The sequence below is a fragment of the Lethenteron reissneri genome, chromosome 13 (assembly GCF_015708825.2).
Source record: "Lethenteron reissneri isolate LAM-NWPU_2019-01 chromosome 13, ASM1570882v1, whole genome shotgun sequence".
NCBI lineage: Eukaryota > Metazoa > Chordata > Hyperoartia > Petromyzontiformes > Petromyzontidae > Lethenteron > Lethenteron reissneri.
Window position 1 is genome coordinate 3380024 of NC_083791.1, and position 25370 is coordinate 3405393.

Below are 25370 nucleotides of genomic sequence, written 5' to 3' on the forward strand. Positions count from 1 at the left end.
ATGCCAATAATACACCTTGGTGTGCAGGTGTCGAACACTGAACTGCTGAGAGATTTAGCACGTAAAAATTAAGTTATGGCGATGTGTGGTGGCAATGTTGACTTGACATTTGCAGTGTGTTCTCACAATGACCTGCGTGGATATACCAGTTCTAAATAAATGAGTTTTCAATCTAGGTCGTGGGTATGCAGGAGGTCGTGGGTTCGATCCAGACCCTGACGCCTGTATATTTGGAGTCTGCATGTCTCTCTCCCCGTGGTCGCGTCCATAAAACACTTAAAAAATATGGCTTTTTTTATAAACCACATCCCAACGATAATAACTTGAACCAGTGGTTAGCTGCGTCTCCAAGCTACGCAAAAATGTCACGCGCCAGGCAGTCCCAGTTTAAGTGCTGTAACTACTGCAGCATTAGAGTGCACCTCCAATTAGCACGGTTGGATGCGTACGGTGTGAAAGAGGTTCAACGTATATTGAGGGTACGTTTCAGTATTCTCTTGTGTTTTTAAATGCTTTCAGTTGTGTTTATTTCACCTTTTAAATTAGATTAAAAGCTGTAGATGGGCGAAGCTTGGTCTTCATGGAAATAATGTGGTTTTGTAAGAAAAATACCATGGATATACAATGGGTGCACTGCGCCAGGAAACAACACCCATGAATTAGGCCACCAAAATCAATCCACTGCTGGATGAAGTCCTCGCCAAGCTGCTGACACCTGCCACGACCCTGTGATGCAAGAAATCCATCCGGCACCTTGCGCGTGAACTTATCTCGCCATTGCCCCCTCTCCTCCGTGGCCGTGCTCTCGGATGCGCTCCATTCCTTGGCTGCCACTCCGTGATGATTCTGGACCATCGTCCCTCGCCCTATTTCGCGACGTGCCCTGCCCAAGCCCGCTTTTAATAACAAGTTGGATGATGTCATGAAACCTGCGTATGTTTTCTAATTCACGTGTTCCTCGTTATGACTCTTGAGGAAACGCTGAACCTTTACAGCATTGGTGCTTTGCCATTACCGGTTCTCAATGGTAACATTGTTTTTATAATGTTAATAAAAATTGGGTTTGATGAAGTAAAGTAGTTGTACTCATGCCCGTGCTTAATTTGTGTTTTGATGATTTACCGTCTAAAAAAAGCTGGCACGTCTCGCACCCCAGGTTAAGAACCACTGCTTTAAAGTAAGCAATTACTATTGGTTTGCTCTTTAATATTCAACTCATTGTTGAATGGATTTATTGTACACAACCAGAACTGCTAACACTGCGATTGGACAGGCACTGAGAGGATTTGTACAGGGTGCACGTACCGGCTTGCCAGCTGTTGTTAATGAGGGCCGACCCACTTGGGAGTGGGCTGAGCACAGCAATTCTGGAAGAGAGCTGGGCTGCTGTGCAGGGAGATGCCTGAGAGAGAGAAAACAACATTAAAAACCATGCAGGGAATGTTATGAATATCCATTAATAGGCAGGTGGCTCAGCGGTCGAGCGAACGGCTCCAAATTTGAAAGGTTAAGAGTTTAAATGCTGGTTGGTAGTTGACTAGGCTCATCATCCCTCTGGGGTCGATATGCTTGCCCCCACCATAAGAACGTGGAATTAATTCCAGTGGCTCAGGGCTATGAACTGGAGATGAACACCGTACCTCGATGCTCACTTGGGCAGCAAATCACTTTAACTTATTTATTATAGATATGGGCCTACTGAGTATAATATACCCCGCTGTGCTGTGTTCTTGGATAATTGCATACATCCATATGCACAAATCAATGCACTTTATTAAAGTTCGGTGACTAAATGGACATTATGCCACACTTAAGATTTTTATTATAATAACAACAACATAATATTGCTTTGTGTCGCTATGACAAAATAATGAAAGCCATAAATTGACAGGTGTTAATAGTTGTCATTAAGATTGAAAGTCAAGTTCCAAACGTGAGAATGTGGAATTGCACCACTGAATCATGGCTACCAATATAGATAAGTGCCACTGCATTTCTCACCTGAGAACTTGTAATTTTGATGTAAAATCCAGTAATATATAATTACCAAAATGTACAAATATACGAGCATTCATTTTGTAAAAGTATTTTCTGCTTTTCATGAATTACGAACTTCATGGTTTTATTTTAACAAATATATTACAGAAAGTTCTCACATGGAGAAATATTGCCATTGATTTCAGGTATTAGAATATAGTACTGTACCTGTCAATGTTAGGATTATAATATAAACTTACTAATATTGTAATACGTAGAGCTGAATGATTAACGCTTTCAAGATTAAAAGCATATTATTGTGATATATTCATTACTAATAAAAACACAATGATACATTAACTTCCGTATTACATGCTATTACCATTCACAAATAAATGTAGAACATCACATACAGTTCAATATTTTCCTTCTTAAATGTGTATTTACATTGGATGCACATTGCATTGCAATAGTCGCTATTTAGTTAAGCCGCACGATGTAAATTAACGGTAAAGTTGCCAAAGAAACAAACTTCAACTAAACTTACCCAGGACAGCCATGACACGATGCACAACACTATTGTAGCGTGCATTGCAGACTTTGAGAATCGACAACCGGTCATGATGTGCTACTCTTTTATACTGTCGTATTGCTAAGTCAGTATTGTTGAGTCACACGCGGGGAAAGGCACGTGGTGCACAATACGTGCCTCCCACCTTCACTCGCATGTCATGATTAGACACACCAGGTACAGCAAGCAGTGCCCCGTTATCAATTGATTTCAAATTATTACAAATTACAATGATATTTTCCAGTCTGCCGTGAATTTAATGCGGGATGAAGACCTCACCATGCCATGTCCATCATAGGGGTTGTTTGACCACAATTTACCAAGCTGATGAGTGGGGGACGGTGGTGAAGTGGACCTTCATGACCATATGATGTTATTTAAAAAATAGGAGGCCATGTGTGCTGGTGTCATGATCCATATGTGATTAATGACGGTATTTGCTAATTACTTAATTGGGAAGCCACTTAGCAACTTCGTCCCCTCCTGGCAGACTAATGCCCACTTGCAGGCCCATGCTGGGTTCACCACGTGCTCCGCAGGGAGAGCTGCCACCAGGGGGTCCCCTACCGCAGGGTGTCTTGAGATTCATTAAATAGGAGATGTGAGTGATGATGATAATAATCATAAATGTATGTGTGTATGTTGAACTTCATTCACACGGTACGTAGTCAACAATAACTAATTGAAAGTAGTGAAAAATATATTCCATTTTTTTGCATGTAGTTGCAAATAATGATCACCTTTGTGAATTGGGCTGATGAGGATACAGGACACAATTGCTTGATATTGAAAATTATGAAATGGGGTCAATAGCAGTGGCAGATGGCGAGCAACGACAATTCCCAGTGGAAATTCCTGTCCAGATGCACTTACTGAGCCACCCGCCCTGTGATGATACCGCATTCGCATGTGCAGCGATGTCACCGTCTCATCTTGGTCGCCAATGCGTGCACAAGATGTAAACGTTTCATTTTTCAGTCGATTCAGCCTAGCCCATCTCAGGGGTATGGATGTTATGAACATATCATATGACTGACATGCGGTGAACATTTTTCAACGGAGCATCAAGAGGTGATTTTAGACATTCGGAAAAGAAAAGCTCATTGAAATGACTCATATTTACCGTGTATTACAATCCAGCCAGGTGGCTCGGCAGTAGGGCAAGCAATTCACAATTGGCAGGTTGCGAATTCAATTCTTGGCTAAGATTGACTCAGTCCATCATTCCTCTGGGGTCAATAAAATGAGTACCACTTCATGGAGTAGTCAGTGGTTGTTCTATGGACTGGCCCTAGCCATAGAAATGCGAAACTTAACAAAAAAACATTATTTGGAGTTCAATAACATAAATGTAAATCATCTTTATTAATAAACCCATCTGTACAATTTACTTCGTTCAAAAATCACTTCAATACCATTCTCGATTGAAAGAAAAAGCCATATATTTTCATAAAATTTATATCTTTCTCCTTTATTCACATGCCTATCAATCAGTGTATTGCGCTATACGGCCCTTAATTAATAACATTCTGAAGTTATTCCAAAACAATTGAGGTAATCACTTTACTACAGACGTGATTCTTTGTCATTCAACAAGCGTGGGCCAGCCCAGGATTCCATAATAATGGAGTGATGTAATGCTAACTAGAGATCCCCCAAAGGCACGCCAGACCCCAACAGCAGCCAAGGTGCGCTGGGATGCAGCGTTGTGTGTTCACCTACCCCGCGCTTCCGAAGGACAAACGCTGAGTTGGTCAAGTACGAGCGTCAGGCCCTCTGGTCGTTTTTTCGACCTCGAGGAATTTTCCCTGCTCAGCAAAATGCTACCCCGGAGTGAGTAATGTAGTTGAGGGTGTACGTTGAAACCTTTGCAGCGCCGGTAAATAGATTATCTTACAGCGTTACAATGTGTCTATAAAGTATATGCTCTTGAGTACAATCGTACGTTACGTAGTTTTTGGAGAACATTTAAATATACTTCCTGTGTAACCATAATCATATATTCTCCAGATTGATGGACTCCCCCCCCCCCCCCCCCCCCTGTATGTAAAGTTAAGGTTGGGGATGCATCTTATAATCTGGTAGATCTCATAGATATGCACTTTTAAATCTAGATTGAAAACTCATTTCTTTAGAACTGCTTTTTGTGTTTAGTTTGTGGTCCTTCTCCCGCACCTCCAATCAGCACGGTTGGCTACGTGTGGTGCGACAGCAGTTTTACATACGTAAGTTTGCGACTTGTTTTGTTTAACTGTTTTGACACTGGGTGCAACTTTGGGATCCGTATTACTTTCTGGAGCGGCTTGTCCTTGCAAAAAGAGTTCAAGGTCAATGGTGTGGTGTGGAGCTCCGAATCAAACTGGGGTCGCTACGATCGTAATTCAGCGCACTTACTGATACACGGCTTTACAAATGTACGCACATACCGTATATGCAATTCAAAAGGAGAGTTTATTGACACACACATACATACGGGTGGGTGCTTCGTGTTCATGAGGTATACTAATGCTGTAGCATATATTTGTTTCTCATACATTCGAAGTCTCGAAGCAAAACTTTAAAAGTTTTTTTTGTATTATCACAATAGTTTTCTTCAAACATAACATAATGGCAGCCTCAATGGCAGCATTAAAGTTATATATTTCATAAAGAATAGCAAGATAAAACAGGTGTGAGTTATTTAAACAAGAACTGATAGCCTTTGAGCTGTAAAAGCAAACCTCTGTATTTTTCATTCAGCTTAAAATGGCTCCATTTGTCCAACACTGCATATAATAAAAACCGCATGCAACATTTTAATGGGTCCCACGCTGTTTTGCGATTTCCGTTGCCCATAAACATCCGAGAGAAAGAAATAGAAATGTGCAAAAAAAAACACGTTTAAAAAAGGGGTCACGTCGAAAAGGTGCGATATCTACAACAAGTGCCAACTTGATACAAAACAGAAAGCTCGGTCAATACACCTTAGCGAATTTAAACAAGGTGCAGTTTGCTTAAACATGCTTTCGTGAAACAATATTCACGATTCATAATTAAGTTAATTTTGGGTCAGGTCCACGTGTAGATTTTAGTTTACGCAATAATCCTCCACCCCTTGACAGAGTCAATCAAACCAAGTTGTGAACGTCATGGGAAAATATGCCAGTTGATTTAGTTTATCATAAAAAACGGAGGAATGTTGAAAAGCCAAAGCAAAATGTTGCAAATGTTATTATTACACGCAGCAACATCATCATCATCACCATGTGTTGACAGAAGCTGAGCCTCTTGTGTGATAGAGATTCCCGATCCGGGTCCTTAAGTAGATGCCATGACGTCATCAGGACACCCATGCTGGTGGACCGGGTGAAACATTACTGTTGCTTGCTGCAATCAACACCGATTGTTAAAACTGGTTCAAACATGCCCACGTGACAACTTGATTCGATTGGCATTGACGGCTGGTGGAGGGTTAGAGTAAAAACAAATGCTATTATAACTACACGATCTAGCCCAAAATAAACTAATTATGAATCACAAAATATACTAGTAGCAACACCAACTAACAAAGAAAGGAATGGAAACGTTTGTGCCAATTGTTTAACTTTGCCACGATTGTTCAGATATATCATAAGCATACGTTGATGAGACCTAGAACTCTTAGATCAGCTGTGGCAGAACCTGTACTCTAGATCTGGCTAAACGTTGTGATGTGTGTATAGTTACAGTGGTGTCTCGTGTCACTGCAGTGTAACTCCAGCCTAACCTGGTTAGTGTCACTAGCATAATCTTATCATTGGTAGAATTATGATAAACCCATACCTCTAGGACTGACAACTTGAATATCGCGTTGTGTGAAAGTCTTTCGTGGTTTATTATATATAGATGGGTCTCACAACCACCAAAAGAGATACTGCTCAAACTCTTGGTATGGGGGGGATACATTGTCTTATAATGTGTATAATTGTGTAAATGCATTAGAGTTTTAACATACTACTCTACACAATGACACTGCCGTCGAATCATTGTGAATTATTTATGTCATGGTTTATGGCAATTGAGGCCATAACCCAAGATTTGGAATGTGTGGAGAACAAGTTATTAAAACAGACTGTAACATAATAATGCATGTGCAAATTCATATAATTTAATCTCACATTCTATCCAAATTTGTTTTTACCAAAGGCTTAAAACAACACTAAATATGATTTATTCCTAACATGTTTTGTCAAAACGAGGTCGAAAATGCATAGCCAATTACAATGAGGTTTTTTGGAAGCTCGCTTAATATAAAACGACACTTTTGTGGATATGTATTATTTACTCATCACAATATAACTTCCACAGTTACAAATGAGTAATTCAGCTTCTCGCTATGGAGCTAATACAATTCTTACTATCGAGGGCAAAACAACGCTTATAATGTCAGAGAGTATAATTAGACATTGTGCAATATATAACATTCACTTAACTTGTGGAATGTTCAACACAGCTAACATTTTCCTGCGGGGGAAAAAAAACGGTGTTGTGATTGGCATGGAAGAGCAATAGAGGCATTACGATTCAGTCACTCAGTGACTCGGGTAATTGTTGCGATTCCCCTCTATAATCATCGCTGTTTTGAACACTGTGGTGATGGTAGCGGCCTCTAGTGACCACAGTGGTCATTGTGAACCCTATTCTTAGGTTTTTTCGGTAAAGTCACGTAGATAAAACATTAAAATTAAAGAAGTAAAATAAAATAAAAATAAAAATCACGACGTTTCGGAGGCAACACAAGCTTCCGTCTTCAGGTGGAACCGTCATAGCCACGACAGCTGTATCAAGTAAATGAGAGATTGCAGGAGCTACCACTCCGTTTATATAATGGTTGGAGAGGGGGGGGGGGAAGGGCCAAGTAAAGCACACTTTTATTAATATGGTAAGGTGAGACTTAAGACTAAGAATAGACTGCATAACAAAGGCTGAGCCTTTGTTATGGAGAGGTACGGTTTGTGACTCAACCTGTGACAAGGAGACAACCACTAAACATGGTAAACCTGTAATAGTCTGTCAAATAAGATTGGCCAACTAAGTGTAGTTAAATCTTTTTTGTATGGTTAATCACATCTTTCCAATGATTACTCAGTTTGTAACCATCACCACGGTTGAAATTATGTCATTACATACAGCAACAAAAACATAGCTTCGTACAGGTGTGCATTGATGCGCAAATAATTTAGCTTGTGGATGGATATTCCCGTAGACTCTGGATTATAAGACGACTTTTCCCTCCCCCCATGTAGTTTAAAGCAATAGTCGGGAGTGCTTCTTACTATCTGGTGTGTGCGCGTGCTCGCAAGACCAGATTTGTATACTTTATTGACACCGGGCACATGTTTTGGGTGTCTCTTAATATCCCAAGTATCTTAAAATCCAGGGAAATATTCTTAATCATCGCATCGCTAGACTCCGATCAAAAACGTTCACAATAGAACACCATTGCCTTACGCGAGGTTAATAAAGACATGCCACTGAATGCAATGTTTGCGTTGCATGAAAGTAATGTCATGATAATCCACATATTACAACAAACATAACTGCGTCTCAGGCATATTGATTAAGGATAACAACACATTGATCAAAATATTTGCTCTGTGCCTATGCAGTAGGACAATGTAAGCAAAACTAGACCGCAAAAATATGGTCATCGTTTTTTTTTGCCATGTGGGATATTGATGGTGTGATAAATTTGGGTTTGATGTGTATGTGAGCGCATCACTTTAACATGACCCAATGTCCTTGACATTCACTCAAACAATGCACTTTATATAGAAAGCAGTGTCGCCTCACCGCAACCCACCCCATTGTCCGTGCCCAAACAAACACAAAAATAAGTAAAAAAAAACTACTACTACAGCACAGCTATATTAAACTAATTGCATTGGCCCTCGGCGAACATAAGCAACCTTTCTTAAAGAAATAAGTAAACATACAGATTTACAGGTATCTGTGCCGAATTATATAATGTCAAACCATACACGAGCGACGTGGTTCCCAAACTTTCTGAACTCACTGTCAACTATCATAGCATTTTGCGTAACACTATGCACCAAATATATCTTTAAAAAAGGTAATACTCTAAATTGTAGAATTTGCAACAGTCCCATGGACCACTTAATTCCTACTGCCTTGCGTACTGCAGTTTGGGAACTACTGCACTAGCAACTGCATTTAAAAAATGGTTTTGAAATATATTTTAACAGCCTCATATTTTCATGGCTTTTACAGCATACAGTCACATGGTGAACCACCACATATCTTTTACAGCTAAATTAAGGTGTACAGTTCAGCGGTTGTGCACAAGAGACCCTAATTAACACGTGGTGAAATATTTGACATCCCATCCATATTATTACGTAAAGTAATGCACCAATGTTTATGTAAGGGTTTTCAATTTGAACATGGTCGGAGCAGTTTGGTATTAAAAGGGGGCTTAAGAGAGAGTTAGAGGGTGCGAGATTCAAAATGACCGTGTCACAACACAAAGCAAGAGCAAGTAAGAATCATAATGGCTGTCTCACACGACAGAGTCATCATGAGTAAAGCAAGTTCTCCAGTATTGAACTCATGGTCTGAACCTGGTCACCAACGACTACACAAAAATGTCTAACATTTATACTACACATTTAACTCAATTCAACCGAGCTTAACTTTGAGGGCTAACAGTTTAAGAGACACTACGGTGAATGCTCGTTGACGTCACAGTATCCTTAACAATGCATGAACAAGTGCTGGCGAATGCTGGATAAGATAGGCCAAGTGTAAATATACATGTGACTTAATATCAATAGCACAATTTTTATTTGTGAAAGATACAAAAACTGTCTGCCAGAAGCCGATTTTTGCATTCAAGGTGAATGGATGGACATATACATGGGTGTGTGGATGGATAAATTGGTGGATGAATGAACAAATTGATTGATGGAAGAATACATGGATGGGTGGCTCAAATAGATACATGGATAGATGTATATGTATGCATGTTGAACTTCGTTTACACCGTACAGAGCCAACCGTGCTAATCGGAGGTGTGAGATGGACAAAAAGAGATATGGATATACAAACAAGATTGATATACAAACGGATATAAAAATAGATGAACGGATGAAAACAACGATAAACGGATGGTGAAACAGACAGATGGATGAAATAACTTCTAGATAAATGGATGCATGGTGAATGGATGCATTAACAAGTTAATAACTGGATGGGATAGATTAACGAATTGGATGGTTGGATTGATGGGGTGTTGACTTGTCTATCTATTGCAAGTTAAGGTCAGTGAGGCAGGAGAATGAATCAGGAGGTGTGCACCTCCCTTCATAGCTGTAGATCAAGCGTGTGTCCAGCGGCATCATGGCTGGGTCAGCATCCACCAACAACTTCACCTGGAACAAAGACAGACACATGCGCAGGCACACACAGACACATGAAGGCAAAGACAGGCAGTCGGACATTGCAGGTTAAGTCAGAATTCACTCCCAATGCGTCCACAGTTATATGTGTTACCCAGTATAACCAGCATAACCGCTACCTCAGTTATACTGGGGAAATAACGTTCCCTGCATTGATTTAGCCAATTTGGGAATTTGTGACTTAAGCACTTGGAACCCAGGCTTCAAAAGTCATCACATGGCCACACTGAATAATTGTGATTCTATCATCATTAGTAGTATTCGTGCCATTCTTATAGTGCAAGACTTTTAAGAGGATGCTATTGTATCGTGACTTAAAGCTTTCGTGGTAACATAGAATCGGTCACTTAGCAGCTTAGCACTTGTTGCTGGCAGGGAAGTGGATCTGCAGTTACAGCAGCCTTGACTGAGAACAGGCCACGTGATAGACCAGAGAGAGGGATGTCGGGGAAAGGTTACTGAAGGGGCACGTGGGGGAAGCCCGGGAACCCGCTAGTAAGGGGGCGTGGCCGGGGCAGAGTGAGGCGACGCTAGGAGCATAAAAGGAGGCCCTGAGCGAGAGCCTGGGGCTGTTGTGTGGAGTGGGATCCCGTCGTGCTGCTGGAGTCTTTATCGCCGTCTCCGTCTTCACCATCTCGGCGTTGTCAGTCAGGCAGTATGCCAGCTGTCCTGACTGGGAGCTATAGTTACTAAGTGTGAACTGTTAAGGATGTTAATAAACAGAGTGCCTCCTACTTTTAGTGTCTCTGAGCCAGTCACTACACTATGATTCACAGTCATTGTCTGCAGTAGTTTCACAGTGGGAGCGATAATCACTGTGTTCTCCAAATCAAGAAATTTGCTGGTAAATGTTCAACACGCGGTTATGATAATTTGCCGTTTGCTCTTCAAACGCCATGCGGGAAAATATAGTGTGGAATAAGCCCATAATGATCTCCCCATCCAGAATCAAAATATGTATTTACACTGGAGGAATCCAATGAACTTTGAGGCTATTTATCACCGATGTCCAGTAGGGACGGGTCAGCAAGTTACAATAACAAAAAAAACAATAGAAAAAACGATGGTGCAAAATATAAAAGAGGTAAGTGAGTGATTATAAATAAATAAATATACATTAAGTATACATTTCATGAACACATAAATTCCCAGCACCTTGTAAAGAACCTTGTCCATGTTTTCTTGACCCAGTTTGTAGCCACCCATGGCCTTGGCACTCTTGAAACGCAAGGTCTCGCTGGCCACTGGAGCATCCTCCCTGTAGACAGCGGCCCGCTGCCACTGCTGCTGTGCCCCGTCGCTAAACTGAGCTGTGGCCGTGCTGTGCCCGGCCGCCCATCCACCCGCATGGCCGAGCCTCACAGTGGGGCTCACGGCTCGAGCGGAAGGGGACGTGGGTCTGAGCGTGCCCCTAATGCTGCTGACGTTGCTGCTGCTCGCGACGGCCGCGGAGCCGTTGGCGGTGGCCACATGCTCCCTCGCCGCCAGAGCATTTGCCACATCCCCAGCGTGGGCAGCATGGCCCAGCCCGGCCTGCACGATGCCACCCACGCCATTCTGCTGCTGCTGCTGCTGCCGCTGCGCCGATGATGACGACGAGTGCTGCGTGGTTTTCTTCATGGTGCTAGTGGGTGGCAAGAAAACACGAATTGGAAACGTGCGTTTTAGAGCGGGTATTCTTCATTGCAAGGCCCTTTCGGGCCACTGGCGGCTCCTGGTGGCCTTTAGTGCGGCCCCTTTGAAGTGCGGCCCCTGATAATACACAAATGTAGAAACACCCCCTGTCACCGTGCTGTCAAACCTCAATGGTTTCAAATATGTGGTGGCCCTCACACTGATGTCTTATCGGCAAAATTTCACCCCCCCCTTCCCGCCCCCCTAAAAATTAGTGAAGAACACTAGTTTAGAGAGTATTTGTCTGCTACTAGACATTTCCACATGATGAGAAACTTCGCTGAGCTATCATTTGTGGCCAGATCACTTCTGAAAAAGAGCTATATAGCTCAACATGGGCCATACCAGGTAAAATATAAATAGTAAATACTTTTTTGGTCTTTCGGTAAAGTCACGTAGATAGAAAAATTTAAAAAAATCACGACGTTTCGATTGCAACACAAGCAATCGTCCTCAGGTGAAAAATATATAGCAAGGGAGCTGCTGAAGCAGGGTGTTATATAGGCCTGAGATGGGTGCAGCCCAAGGGTAAGTGGGCGGGGTTAGAGAAGGAAGATGGAGAGCACCCCAAAGTTGTTGGTCTAGCCATTGTATTGGGAGAGATTAGCATGTCAATGTCACCACCGCCACATTGAGGAATGCAACTCAGAGAGTCGGAAATAACTGCTAACATCAGCAGGTAGGATGAAAACATCACAGCCAGTTATGACTTAAACTGGTTAATAACGTCCTTCCAATGATTACTCAATTTGTACCCATCTTCTCGGTTGAAATTTTATCTGTGTTTATAAATCTGAATGGCTTCATGAACTTAACCAGTTTAAGTCATAACTGGCTGTGATATTTCTATCCTACCTGCTGATGTTAACAGTTATTTCCGACTCTCTGAGTTACAATCCTCGTTGTGGCGATGGCTACATTGACATGCTAATCTCTCACAATACAATGGCCAGCCCAACAGCTTTGGGGTGCCCTCGATCTTCCTTCTCTAACCCCGTCCACTTACCCTTGGGCTGCACCCATCTCAGGCCTATATAACACCCTGCTGCAGCAGCTCTCTTGCAATATTTTTTCACCTGAGGTCGATTGTTTGTGTTGCGATCAAAACGTCGTGATTTTTTTCTTATTATTTTTCTGTCTACATGACTTACCAAAAGACCCCAAGAGTATGAATTCCTGCAGTCACGAATACTTTAAGTAGTAAATAGTTAGTTGCGATAAGTGATGGAATGAGAATGCTGTCAGAGTCATAAACCAAAGGGGATTTCCTGATCATTGAGGCAGCACTCATGTCACATTTACAGGTCTGGGATAGTGGAAGAAATTCCACGCTCTAATGGTGGAGGCCCATAGAATAACCACTGTTGACTTCCCAGCAAAGTGGTTTTAATTTTATCGACCCTGGCGAAATTATTGCCTGAGTCAACCCCCAACCATGATTTAAATTCTGAACCATTACTATTGAGCCGCTCGCTTCTACCGCTGAGCCACCAGACCAATTCTGTTGCACACATATAAACGTGCAGCAGTGATTAATTTGACTGATACATTAAGAAACAACTAGTCTATCGCTCTACTGGTCTTATTCCCGATGACAACTATAATGTTAAATAATCCAGCATCTCAAGGACCAGACTTGGATCTGGACGATATGTCCAAAACACATTGCCTTTGGCAAATGGCCACTGACTAGCTTCACATTCGTATTTTTCTTTTTTATCTGTCACTGGCAAAACAAACTTCACACAAACACACTGATTGCAGCCATGCCAACGCAGAGAGCCATAAGTGTACGTAAGGCCTCGGCACCATTTGGCCCCAAAAAGATAATGGGGAAATGTGAACATTCCCCAATGTTTAAATGAGCTTCAGATTGAGCAAAGAGGAGAGCTCATCTCCATTTGCATCTCTAAGCTACGTTTATAAAATCTAGATTCCTATGACAGGAGAAAGTTTGTTGATAGGACAACCATTGTTGAGTTCCCCTAAAGTGGTACTGATTTTATTCACCTTGAGAGGTGGGGAGGGGGGGGATAAATTAAGGGCAGAGTTTACCCTTGACCAGCATTTGAACTCGCACCCTTCCCAGTAACAAGACGTATATTCTAACTGCTTTGCATCACTCGCCCTTACGGAAGGCCCCGTATGCAGTGGTGGTTGCGCGAAGACGTACGTGCTGGTCGTTACTATTTTTTCCGTGAGGTTGGCGCTACTCATGGGCGCGGAGATGCTCTGAGCTTCCATCTTGAGCAGTGCAGAATCTTCCTGCTCATCGAGGTTGGCGGCGGATGAGAGCACGGTTTTTTCTGCATTCGAGTACTGCTTGTTCATACTGAACGCCTGGAATGCGCTCATGTCCTGCGAAAGTACGGCAGTGGCTTTCAAACGAAACACAAACCGGCTCGTCGTCTGCCCTTAACGACACCAAAATCCATGGCTTCATTTGTCGCTCGATACTTTTTTAGGCTGGCTTGGAGTCAAGATTATCTGTGTGAGACACTACCACTAGACAACAAGGTCCTATAAAAATATCCTATTCTATCCTATAATTATCTGTGGCACATTAGGAATGAACCACTCTTTTAATAAGTCCTTATGTGCTGCGCAGTACATCAATGCATGTGTGTATACCCGCATGTGATGACTGAGTTGGGCCTGTGAGGTGGCTGGTAGGGTTAATGATTAACCGGACGTGTACACCAGTCACGTGGTTAATGGCGACTCGGTGAAGATTGCTGTGTGTGACACACATGCTGTTGCATTCTACAGATTAACCACAATAAATGTGTTTGCCCTCGATTTTGGAGCACCTGCCCAACGTCCTTCATTTCGGGTGTGCAACATATAATTGTAGCCTGTATTCCTATAATTCTATGAACAGCTTGTGGACAAAATAAGGTGAAACGAATGTGGCATGCGGAAATCATTCCTAAACTACATTTTGGACTCTTCCATTTGGAAATTAAGCGCTACCAACAACACAATGTCCATGGGTCTCCATCAGCTTTGGTTGATGCTCATCACTCACCTTCATAGGTGATCCTGTGCTAAGCTAGTGGCGAAAAATGCCACATTCTTATAGTGAGCGCTACTCTGTATAGAACAAAATCAGATCCATCTGGCATTTGAGGAAATATTAACGTGTCAGGGAACGATGGAGCCGGGAATATTTGATCCACAAGGACCAGAGAGTCGTGGTCTGGTACTATAACAAATGTGTTCCTCCATAGAACGTTCCACAAAATCTTCACCTCCACAAAATCCACACTTTCGATGAGCACGGGTTACTACGCATGGTGCATAAGAAGTTCTACATACATACACATACACAAAGTGATGATTATTTCTGTAAACCCTGAAGATATTGTAGGCTGTGTCAACTGTCAGCCAACCATCGACAGGGATTTTAACTCCACTTCGCTCACAGTCTTCTGCCATAATGTGCTTAATAATGACAGAGACAGTAGTGAAAATTTGGGAAAGCCATAATCGAGAAGTAGATAGAGAATGGTCATGCATTTGCTAAGTACCTGGTCTTGCTCTCCTGCCTCTCCCATGTAGTTAACGACCAATCCTTTTGTGTCGTTCCCAACAATCATGGCTTTTCCTTTCTTCGGAAACAGTTTCGAGGCCGCACAGAACAGTCCCACAGCTGAAATGTAAACACCGACATCAAGACAGACTCTTTCATCAATTTAATACGTATTATCCATAATCGAGTTTTTTTTTTGATCGCTTAAATGTAAAATGTGTCGTTAAACCCACCCGCAGCCACCAGTTTGTTCCTAGTTCAGCACACTCGTGTGTTGGGGAGTAATTGTAAATGTTGTGGGTATACTCTCCAACACACCAGTGTGCTGAACTTATAACGACATGTTTTGTTTACGTGACAAACCTTACTAATTGGCTGTGTCGGGTGGTGGTGGGTTTAATGACACCTTTATATTTATGCGATGTTACCCGAAAAACCTCTATTATGGATCTTTCATCAATCACCAAAATGACAGCAAGATACATCTCCTTCCGTTCTACACCTCCACTTGTAACAGCATCTATTTAGTCTTATCAGACTATGGGCCCTCCAGACTTAAGCTAGCTATACAAAATATGTTGTAACGAGGAAACCCTCCCTGTTTTTGTTCTTCCTTCTCGGGCTCATCAGCAGAGTCTAATATTCTGAAAGATTACTGCTTGTTTTACCTGAGCGTATTGATAAGTGCCCTCTTGCTACACCATGGTCATTAGTGCGCAAAACAAAAATACTTACATTTATTGTAAAAAAAATGTCCATGAAACCAACATAAGCTTCACTGAGTTGTTTTTTTTTTCCCAAGAGGGCTTTCCTTTGGAATGGTTTACAAATGAATGTGTCCAATATCTATGTATGTGGGAGGAAACCAGAATGTTTCACGCATGCCAAATAATATCACTAAAACTGTACAAATGGAACTATTTTATAGTCAGTTGTCTCTCCTCCAGCCACTGTGGTCTGGAATTCCACACAACTCTCTCATTGTCCTCTGCCCCACTATGATGTTTTTTTTCTCATCCATTCTTACCTGATGACGGTTGCTTGTGTTGCAATCGAAACGTCGAATTCTATTAGTATTTTATTTTATTTTCTACGTGACTTTACCGAAAGAACCAAAGTGTACAAATCGACTTGATGTTTTGCCTCCTACAGGAATTTCATTGCTCAGTCACTCCAGGCATTGCACTAGGTTGGTGTCCCACAAACACGATTCCATGCCTACATGTTGCTGGATTACAGGCATGCGCCAACCACACCCTCCTTGATGAGATCAGCAAGGTATTGTGGTTCATACTCCTTGACACGATCTGAACAGTATTGTGATTCATTTGTGGCAAGTACTCTGTGTGTAATGAGTGCGACCTTACAATTCATTCAAAAGCCTCGGGCCAGGCTCTCTTAAGTACAAACAAAGTTAACTTCCTTAAATAATCTCCCTATTTTATTGAACCCAATAGGATGATAGGCAGTCAACTCAGACTGCATTTTTGTTTTCACCTAGCAACCGTTTTAATGTTCCACAAGCATTTCTGCCACAATTCCACCCAGCCAGCATGTCATAAGTCAAAGAACGACTGCAATCGTGTTATACCCACCGAGGAGAGGCAAAAGCAGGAGTGAGCAGATGATGGCAGCCAGCGCTCCTGCGGAAAGGCCAATTCCAGATCCACCATGGGCGTAGCCAGGAACACCCCCAGCCACTCCACCCTCTCCACCCACTCGATCGTCCATTCCCCCGTGAATGCCTATCACTCCGCCAGCACCCGCCTTGCAGTCGCACACCTTGACAGACACCACGGACGTTTTGCTAAGGCCAGGCTTGTCCGTGACGGACACGGGGACTTCTTGAGTTCCGCACTCCAGGTTGTCCTTCTCCAACGACATCAAGGCCGATGTGTCTGTAATAAAGAGGTGCATTCGTAAAAAGGATTACAGAAGCGGTCATGAGTCAACAAATGCCAAATGTCCCAAGGTATGATAGACTGTGTGGTCCTCACTACTGCAGGACCACCATTTTGATGGTCTTATGACCAGCGCTTAGTTTTAACTGGAATAGTTCGGAATGCTGTTCCAAGAATTATTTTAGGCATGCCACATCCATCTCACATTAGTTTTCATCGCATTGCATGCATCGCTGCATTCACTTGCATTGCATTGTACTGCATGCAGCAATATCCCAAGAAAAAAAAAACATGAAGGAAAGTAACTTTCAAAAGTCTGTGCATGGAACGGATCACCTCATATCATCAACTAGCTTTTTTGCCCGTCTAAGGACGGGTGTATATTGCAGTAAATCTGAAATATTCAACAGAAAAATTGTTCAGCTCATGATTATTAATGAGGGGGGGGGGGTTGCCCCATATGGACTGACGTCACCCCCTCATGGTTATTGTGGAGGGGTGCGGAATGTGGAGTGACGTCACCTGCTCATTATTATTAATGAGGGGACGGGTGCGGCATGTGGAGTGCGCAACCTTGTGCGTTAGTGTAAATTTCAACGCCGGCATGAATATTAATGAAGGGGGGGGGGGGGCTCTTTTGCAGTGACGTCACGCACTGATGTAGCACTATGCTGCCTATAATTATTTTTTACCGTCACTTTCTGTAAAGAAACGTCATATTTGAAGAGACTCTACATAATAAATTATTTAATTCAGCTAGACCTTCCTCTGCGTTCGTGTAAAAATCCACCCACTCATGAATATTAATGAGGGGGGGTGGGTGGGCCTCATGTGAAGCAACGTCACGCGGGGGGGTGGGCCTCATGTGGAGTGACGTCACGCGCGGGACGGACAGACATTTGTGGGTGATTATAGTAGGTAATGCCACGTGTGATTTATGTCGCTCAAGGTGAACCCGCGCCTGGGCCGCCAGCGTACCGCTCGTCGCATCGAAGGTCCACTTGTATCTGGAGTTGTCGTAACTGCTGGGTAGGGAGAAGGTGAGCGGGCGGTTACCGGGCGAGCCATCGTCCCGAGCTACGAGGGTTAGCTGTGCCTGCTGCGACGCCTTCTCCACACAGTAGCTGCTGCTGACCAGGCTGAGTCGTCCATTGTCGGCGCCATCCACGATGATGATCACCGTGCCCGTCCCGGTAAGAGAAGGCGAACCTTTGTTCATCGGAGGAACAAATAATAATAGAATCGTGATGATGTATTTGTATGAAAGTGTCATCTTTGGAAATTGCACCTGAACAAGTGTAGAATGTATGAAATGCACAGCCTGCAAGCGGAGGTGCGGGAAACCGTCGATAAGTGGGTTAGCTGCCAGAACCAGTGCCAATGATTGCCCAAGCTCTGTGGTCCTATATTGGGATATTTGGCCTATTCCTTTAATGAGTGTTTATACATATGTGGGAGGAAACTAGAGTACTGAAATGTCACTCAGGTAATTGGTATCATAGCGCATTCTACATATAGTTTCTCACAGATTGTTGGGAACAGTTCCATTAGTGAACACCTATTAAGGCTACCATGACAAACGTCTGGGTGGATGTGTGACCAGAACCACATCGGGCCACCTTTGTTTTCCCAATGCAGTGTACACACCACACACACCCGGTACTCATTTAAGGCTGAATTAATCAAGGGGAGGACCTGGGACTGAATCAGGTGTCACTTTCTACTGATGCTAACCATGGCCAATGAATTGAAGTCAGGTAAGTGTGTTCATAGTTCAGTGTACTAACCACGGCACCACTGCTCCCCTCACACACACAGACCATCTCACCATCCTTTATAGCGATGACTGTTGCGGTGTATGTGTTGTTGTAGATAAAGGACGAGTCTCGGCTGAGTTGGGCCTTCGAAGTAACCTCTCCCGTCATGGAGTTGATCACCAGTACATTGGCCGCGTCCCTCAGAATCTCATACCTGAATGTCACGAAGACAAACAAGCATAGGAAAGGGGTCACGTTGACGATCCAGCACTCACAGAGTCACTCCAGTCGCTCCCTCACGGGCAGCCAGTCACCACCTTATCACCCTACTACCGCTACTGTCAGTGACGTAACTATGGGGAATATGCAGCGTAATGTGATGCATTGGGGCCCAGTCGGCCACAAGGGGGCCCCGAATCAACAGATAAACAGGTACAAAAATGTTAAGAAATTATTTTTTGAAATGTACTCATTAAAAAATTACCTGCAGTCTACTGCCATGGACCAAGCCCGCTTAACACATCTGGCTATTGTATCAATAAGGAAATTCTAGACCCATGGGCCGGCATGAAAACAAGACGCATGGTCACTTAATTGTGAGTATTGTTCCTTCAAATATGCTTTATTAATGCTGTCACTGTGAGATTGTCTTCCTCTAAACCCAATACACAGTGCAACTAAACTAATATATATATAGTTGTAGCCGACATATTATTGTATACGGGTTATAAACAGTCGGGAGAAAGGAGGAGGGCCCATGGTCGTATCTTGCATACCCCCATTGAAATTGGTCGTTGCACCCCTGGCTACCATCAAGGTTAGTCAATTTAATACGTAGGCTTTCGCGACCAATATTATCCACCTGATTGGCTCACACGTGACGACAGCACATTTATCACATCATTTTTATCCCTCTATTAAAGACCGAAGCAGGAGGATTTCTCCACAACTTTTGGCATCCGCCTGATGATGCTAGCAGTGCCGAATTACCCTCGTAGCAAAAGTAGCATATGCTACGAGGCCCGCACTTTCAAGGGCCCCGCGCTAAATGATTTCAAGCTATCAATTCCGGTTTAGTGATTCTGCACTTGCTCTATTACTATAGTATTATCCTGATTTCAACTTTTATGAAGGACTGGGTGTTTAAGGTTAGCAATTTGTCGTATTATCTGGCTGAATAGCAAATTTAAAAATACAATTACTTCACTATGCAAGTTGTGAATTTGTGTTTTCATATTTATGTGTTTTATTTTATTTAGGGCCCCTTTATAACATATGCTACAGGCCCTGCACTAGCTGAATCTGGCACTGGATGCTAGTTATAATTACTGGCACACCGTCGTACTGGAATTGTACATTTTGTGGGTTTATCTCTCCAGCACACCGATGTGCTGAACCAGTAACGAATTGGCCCGTTTTGTTTACGTGACAAACTTAACCAATTGGCTGTGTCAAGTGGTGGTGGGTTTAACGACACGTTTATATTTACACGATCTAACCCAACAAACCTCTGCTATGGATCATGTTTAGTGTCTCCGTGAACTCCGCTCGTCGATTTTTCCAGGACTCGGCCTACCTGACTGATTGTGCCTCCTCATCCACACTGTGTTCCAAGCACCACTACACTGGGGGTCACAACACGTTTATTTCTGCTTCTACTCTCTCACACTATGCCACTTTGGAATTCCGTCCCATCCTCCACTTTCCAACGTTCTTACAACGTTGCTCAATACAATCAATGTATTAATTCTTATCTATTACACCTTAAAGGGTGCTCGATGCTTGTACATCGATCAACCGTTAGTTTTTTGTTTAAAGCAGTTTTGCCGATAACTTTACAGAAATTCAATAACGTGCATATATCACGATGTAACACAATTTTTGTTCCTGGGTAGTAAGTGTTATTTCGAAATTGCTTATGCCTAAAAAGTATAGAAAATGGCAATTATTCCCCACAAACTTTGTTTTTGTGACCAGGACAGTATTTGTTTGAAATGTACCTATTTTCAATGAGAAAATGGGCGAATTTGTGTCTTTTCGTTCGCATAAAGTCAGAATACAACAACATATGAATCAAAATAAACATGTATTTAAACTAAAGTCATACAAAAATTACTACAAAAGATTTAGATGTGAGTAGTTTTTCGAGATTTACGATTATACTGTAAATCACTTTCACGAATCAGCCCCCAAATGTAGTCTCCCATCATGTTCTCGTTATACTGTCCTTGGTAGTGGCATTCAAAGTCCAGTATATCCTGGTGGAAGCGCTCGCCTTGCTCCTCCGAGTACACTCCCATGTTTTCCTTGAATTTATCCAGATGAGCATCAACGATATGGACTTTGAGGGGCATCCTACAGCACATTTTGCCATAGTTCTTCACCAGAGTCTCAACCAGTTCCACATAGTTTTCGACCTTGTGATTGCCCAGGAAGCCACGAACCACTCCGACAAAAAAGCTGTTCCAAACCGCTTTCTCCTTTCTAGTGAGCTTCTTGGGGAATTCATTGCACTCTATGATCTTCTTTATCTGTGGCCCGATGAAGACACTGGCTTTGACCTTTTCCTCAGACAACTTAGGGAAGAAGTCTTGAAGGTACTTGAAGGCTGCCGACTCCTTATCTATAGCTCTGACAAATTGTTTCATAAGGCCCAATTTGATGTGCAGTAGGGCATCAGCACCTTCCGGGCGTCCACCAGTGGCTCCCACTTGACAGTGTTCCTCCCCACAGAGAACTCGGTCCGCTGTGGCCAGTCCCGCTTGTGACAGTGCACCTTGGTGTCCCTGCTGTCCCAAAGGCAAAGATAGCAGGGAAACTTGGTAAAACCGCCTTGGAGACCCATCAGGAATGCCACCATTTTGAAGTTTCCGATGACTTCCCAGCCGTACTCATTATACTTCAAGGCGTCCAGCAAGGTCTTGATGCTGTTGTAATCCTCTTTGAGGTGCACCGAGTGAGCCAGGGGAAGAGACAGGTACTTGTTACCATTATGGAGCAGCACGGCTTTGAGGCTGCTGGATGAGCTGTCAATGAAGAGGTGCCGCTCATTCTGGTTACAGGCGATTCCGATTGCCTCAAACAGACTGGTCACATTGTGGCTGAAGCAGAGCTCATGTTGACCAGTGAAGAAGCTGCAAGAAGGTTGGTGAATATTCCCCACATTTTCATCCAACAAGTTCTACTGCTTGAGCCTAGATGTCAAAAGCTCGGCATTTGACTTGGTGAGACCAAGACCTCTTATCAAGTCGTTGAAGTTTTTTTGGTTGGGGTAGTATGGGTTTCTCTCCTCAGCTCCACCTCTGAAATTGTCATCTGGATCTACAACGTCTTCCTCGCTCTCTGACTTGCTGCTCTCTTCTAAAGATGGCTGCTCTCTCTCCGGAGGAGTGGGTACGGAGAGCTCATGGCAGTGTGGCATCGGTGCATTGGATGAAGGTCCGGATGCATAATAGCAGGTGCATTCTTGCCAGTCCAACGTTTGTAAGGGTCCACCATGCAGAAGTAGCAGTTGCTTGAGTGGTCAGTGGGTTCCCGCAAAAAATTATTGGGATAGCGAACTTCATGGCTCTCTTTTTTGTAAGGTCCTGCCAAGTGTTTGCAGTAGGGGGCGATGTTGCTACACCTAATCGGACGATCTGAAGGGAGATTTTGAGGCCTAGTTCTAGGCTTTAGGCCTAGCTGTAGGCTTTAGGGCGCTGTGAGTTAATTTTTAATTTAAATGTTTTAATTAATAATGTAAAAGCTTTAAATGTAAATGTTTCTATTTAAAAGCATCAGGGAATGTAACGTTGTTAAACATTAACTCCCTTGCACACACGCAGGGGTACGATACGAAGGGAGACTTTGAGGCCTCGTTCTAGGCTTTAGGCCTAGCTGTAGGCTTTAGGGCGCTGTGAGTTTTTTATTTAATTTAAAAGTTTTAATTAAACGCTATCTCATGGAATTATAAGGGAATGTTACACGTGTTTCGCCAGGAAAGCCTCATTAATTTAAATGTTTTAATTAAAAGCTATCTGAGGGAATTATAAGGGAATGTTACACTTGTTTAGCCAGGAAAGCCTCACAGAGTCTAAAGGTTTTTGTAGGGGCATGCCAAGTGTTTTCAGTAGGGGGCGATGTTGCTACACGTAATCGGACATCGGACGGACGGACGAAATAATCTATTGTCGGCTGGTCCACTTCGTTCCTACCAGTAAAACCCTCCCTCTACACTGGCTATGCGCCGTGCTCACTTGTCCAGCAGAGGGCGATGTCTGCATACAAGATTTGAAGCGAGAGAGCTGTTACAACAATATATATAACCTCTTGTTGTAACAATTTTCTCGCTGGTTCAGCAGTTCCACTGCTGGATTATTTTTCCCACCCGAGGACGACCGCTTGTATTGCGATCAAAACGTAGTGATATATATTTTTATTTTTTTATTTTCTACCTCCGTTACTTTACCTAAAGAACCAAAGAGTATGGATTCCTGCAGTCACGAAAGCTTCAAATCAAGAATTTACTTTATTGTTATTGTTTAACATATGTCACTTTGGTGACCCTGGTTACTTACTATTCCAAATGACACTCAAGTCGTGGTCTCCTGAATTCTCACCTGGTTCAACAAGTCATGCCTAAACTAACGCATGTGTGATGACGGCACTCAACATGCACGCCATGAGACAATAGTCGCTTCAGGTAATTTCAGTTCCTTAAAATATTCCTTTTTGCACCGCTGGGGTGGCGGTGTGGCATATCCCCCCTCCCCTCTTCCTTCCCGTCCGCCGCCTCCCTTCCCCTCCACAAAATTTAACAATCATAGTTTCAATCAATTACATTATTATTAATTGCAACCAAACATAAGGATGGTCGCGAAAGCCTACGTCGCATTAGATGCTGAATTTTTTTTGGGCCAAATCCATCATCGTGCAAAGCCCCCACGTGCCTGATGTTGGTGTTGTGCTCGTTATCTGGGTCCCGGGCCAACACGGTGGCCACGCTGCTGCCCTTGGCCACGCCGTACTTCCGCGTGACCACCGTCTGCACTGGCATGAAGACGGGCGGCTCGGCCTGGTCCACCACCGTGATGATCACCCTGCAGATCTGGGTAATCGGCGTCACGCCGACCAGCGGCGTCTCGTTCTGCACCGTGATCGACAGCTCGTAGCGTTTTGTCTCCTCGTAGTCTAGAGTCTGGAAGGTTCGCCGAGGAAAGACATCGTCGTCATCATGATCATCATTGACCAGTCGCAGCCTAATCAGCAACAGGCGTCTCAAAAAGTAGCAGCAACTCCAGTCTCAGTCTCATCATCATCATTATTATTGGTTTAACACGTAGGCTTTCGCGACCAATGTTATTCATAATCAACGTTTTTGGGTTTAGATCGCGTTTATTTATAAATGTGTCGTAACCCTCCACCACCCGACACGGCCAATCAGTAAAAATGTGTCACGTTGACAAAGACAAATAGTTCACTGCTTTAGCCCACCGGTGTGTTGAAGCCACAACATTTACAATTTGAGTACGACGTTTCGCTGGTTATTGCAACCAGCATCATCGGGCAATTCGCCAGAATGGTGAGGCTCTGCTGTCTCCCGTTCTTATATAGAGCAGCAGCAGGGTGACGTCATCATTAACTCATCAACTCATCAGGTGCAAAGATTCAAGGGGGGAGTGATTGTAATTATATACTAGATTAGTAATCAGGCTATTGTTACGATGCGAGTTGTAGATTAGTAATCATTTGGAATGTTTTTTTTGTGATTATGCTACATTAGTAATCAGTTAGTGGTTGTTTCCCTTATAAGTAATTGTAATGTATCTTATTTAATAATACGCTTCCAGGCCGCACTAAGCCTGTAGCTGTCTGAGCGATTAAAGTTATTTCTGTTTCTCTCAATTTCAATCATTCTCTAATTAGTCTTTGCCAGTAGTAACTAGTTTTACACAACACTTCCACGTTGTCAAAATCAATTGAGTGTCCCTGTTGGTATGCATGTTCTGCTACTGCCGACAGTTGTGTTTGTGATAGTTTAATATTTCTCTGGTGTTCTTTTAGTCTTACACTAACGTTACGCCCTGTCTGTCCAATATAGCATCTGCCACATACACAATTAATCCGATATACACCTTCTGTTGATAATTTAGGTAATTCGTCTTTAGTGCACGTTACTAGTTGTTGAATTTTGTGTACTGTACCAAATCTTACTGTAATGTTTTGCTTTTGCAAAACACGGGCTAATTTATCAGTTACTCCTGAGATAAATGGTATTTTTATTGTTTTAATAATCTGATCGCTTTCAGCAGTGTTGCTTTGCGATCGTGATTTGGCTTTTAGTGCTCTGTTAATTTGAGCATTATTGTAGCCATTCTGTCTTAGTGCTTCTTTAACATGTTTAATCTCTCTCACTAGACTTTCACCATCTGACACTGTTTTAGCCCGATGTATGAGCGTCTTGATAAGAGAGGAAAAAAAAACATTCCAAATGATTACTAATCTACAACTCGCATCGTAACAATAGCCTGATTACTAATCTAG

At 42.9% G+C, this 25370-nt stretch overlaps 1 protein-coding gene across 2 annotated transcripts in view; it reads right to left on the reverse strand.

The window, feature by feature from the left end:
• Positions 1-5003: 5003 nt before the first annotated feature.
• LOC133342008 (cadherin-4-like) overlaps positions 5004-25370 on the reverse strand; it is a 58157-nt gene continuing 37790 nt past the window's right edge. For both annotated transcript variants that reach the window (XM_061550870.1, XM_061550869.1), the window contains exons 9-16: positions 23777-24024; positions 18920-19062; positions 18070-18300; positions 16786-17088; positions 15189-15310; positions 13832-14016; positions 11140-11608; positions 5004-9957 (exon numbers count right to left, since the gene is read on the reverse strand). In XM_061550870.1, the coding sequence (XP_061406854.1) occupies positions 9832-9957; positions 11140-11608; positions 13832-14016; positions 15189-15310; positions 16786-17088; positions 18070-18300; positions 18920-19062; positions 23777-24024 (1827 nt within the window). In that variant the 3' untranslated portion in view covers positions 5004-9831. The remainder of the gene's footprint in view (positions 9958-11139; positions 11609-13831; positions 14017-15188; positions 15311-16785; positions 17089-18069; positions 18301-18919; positions 19063-23776; positions 24025-25370) is intronic.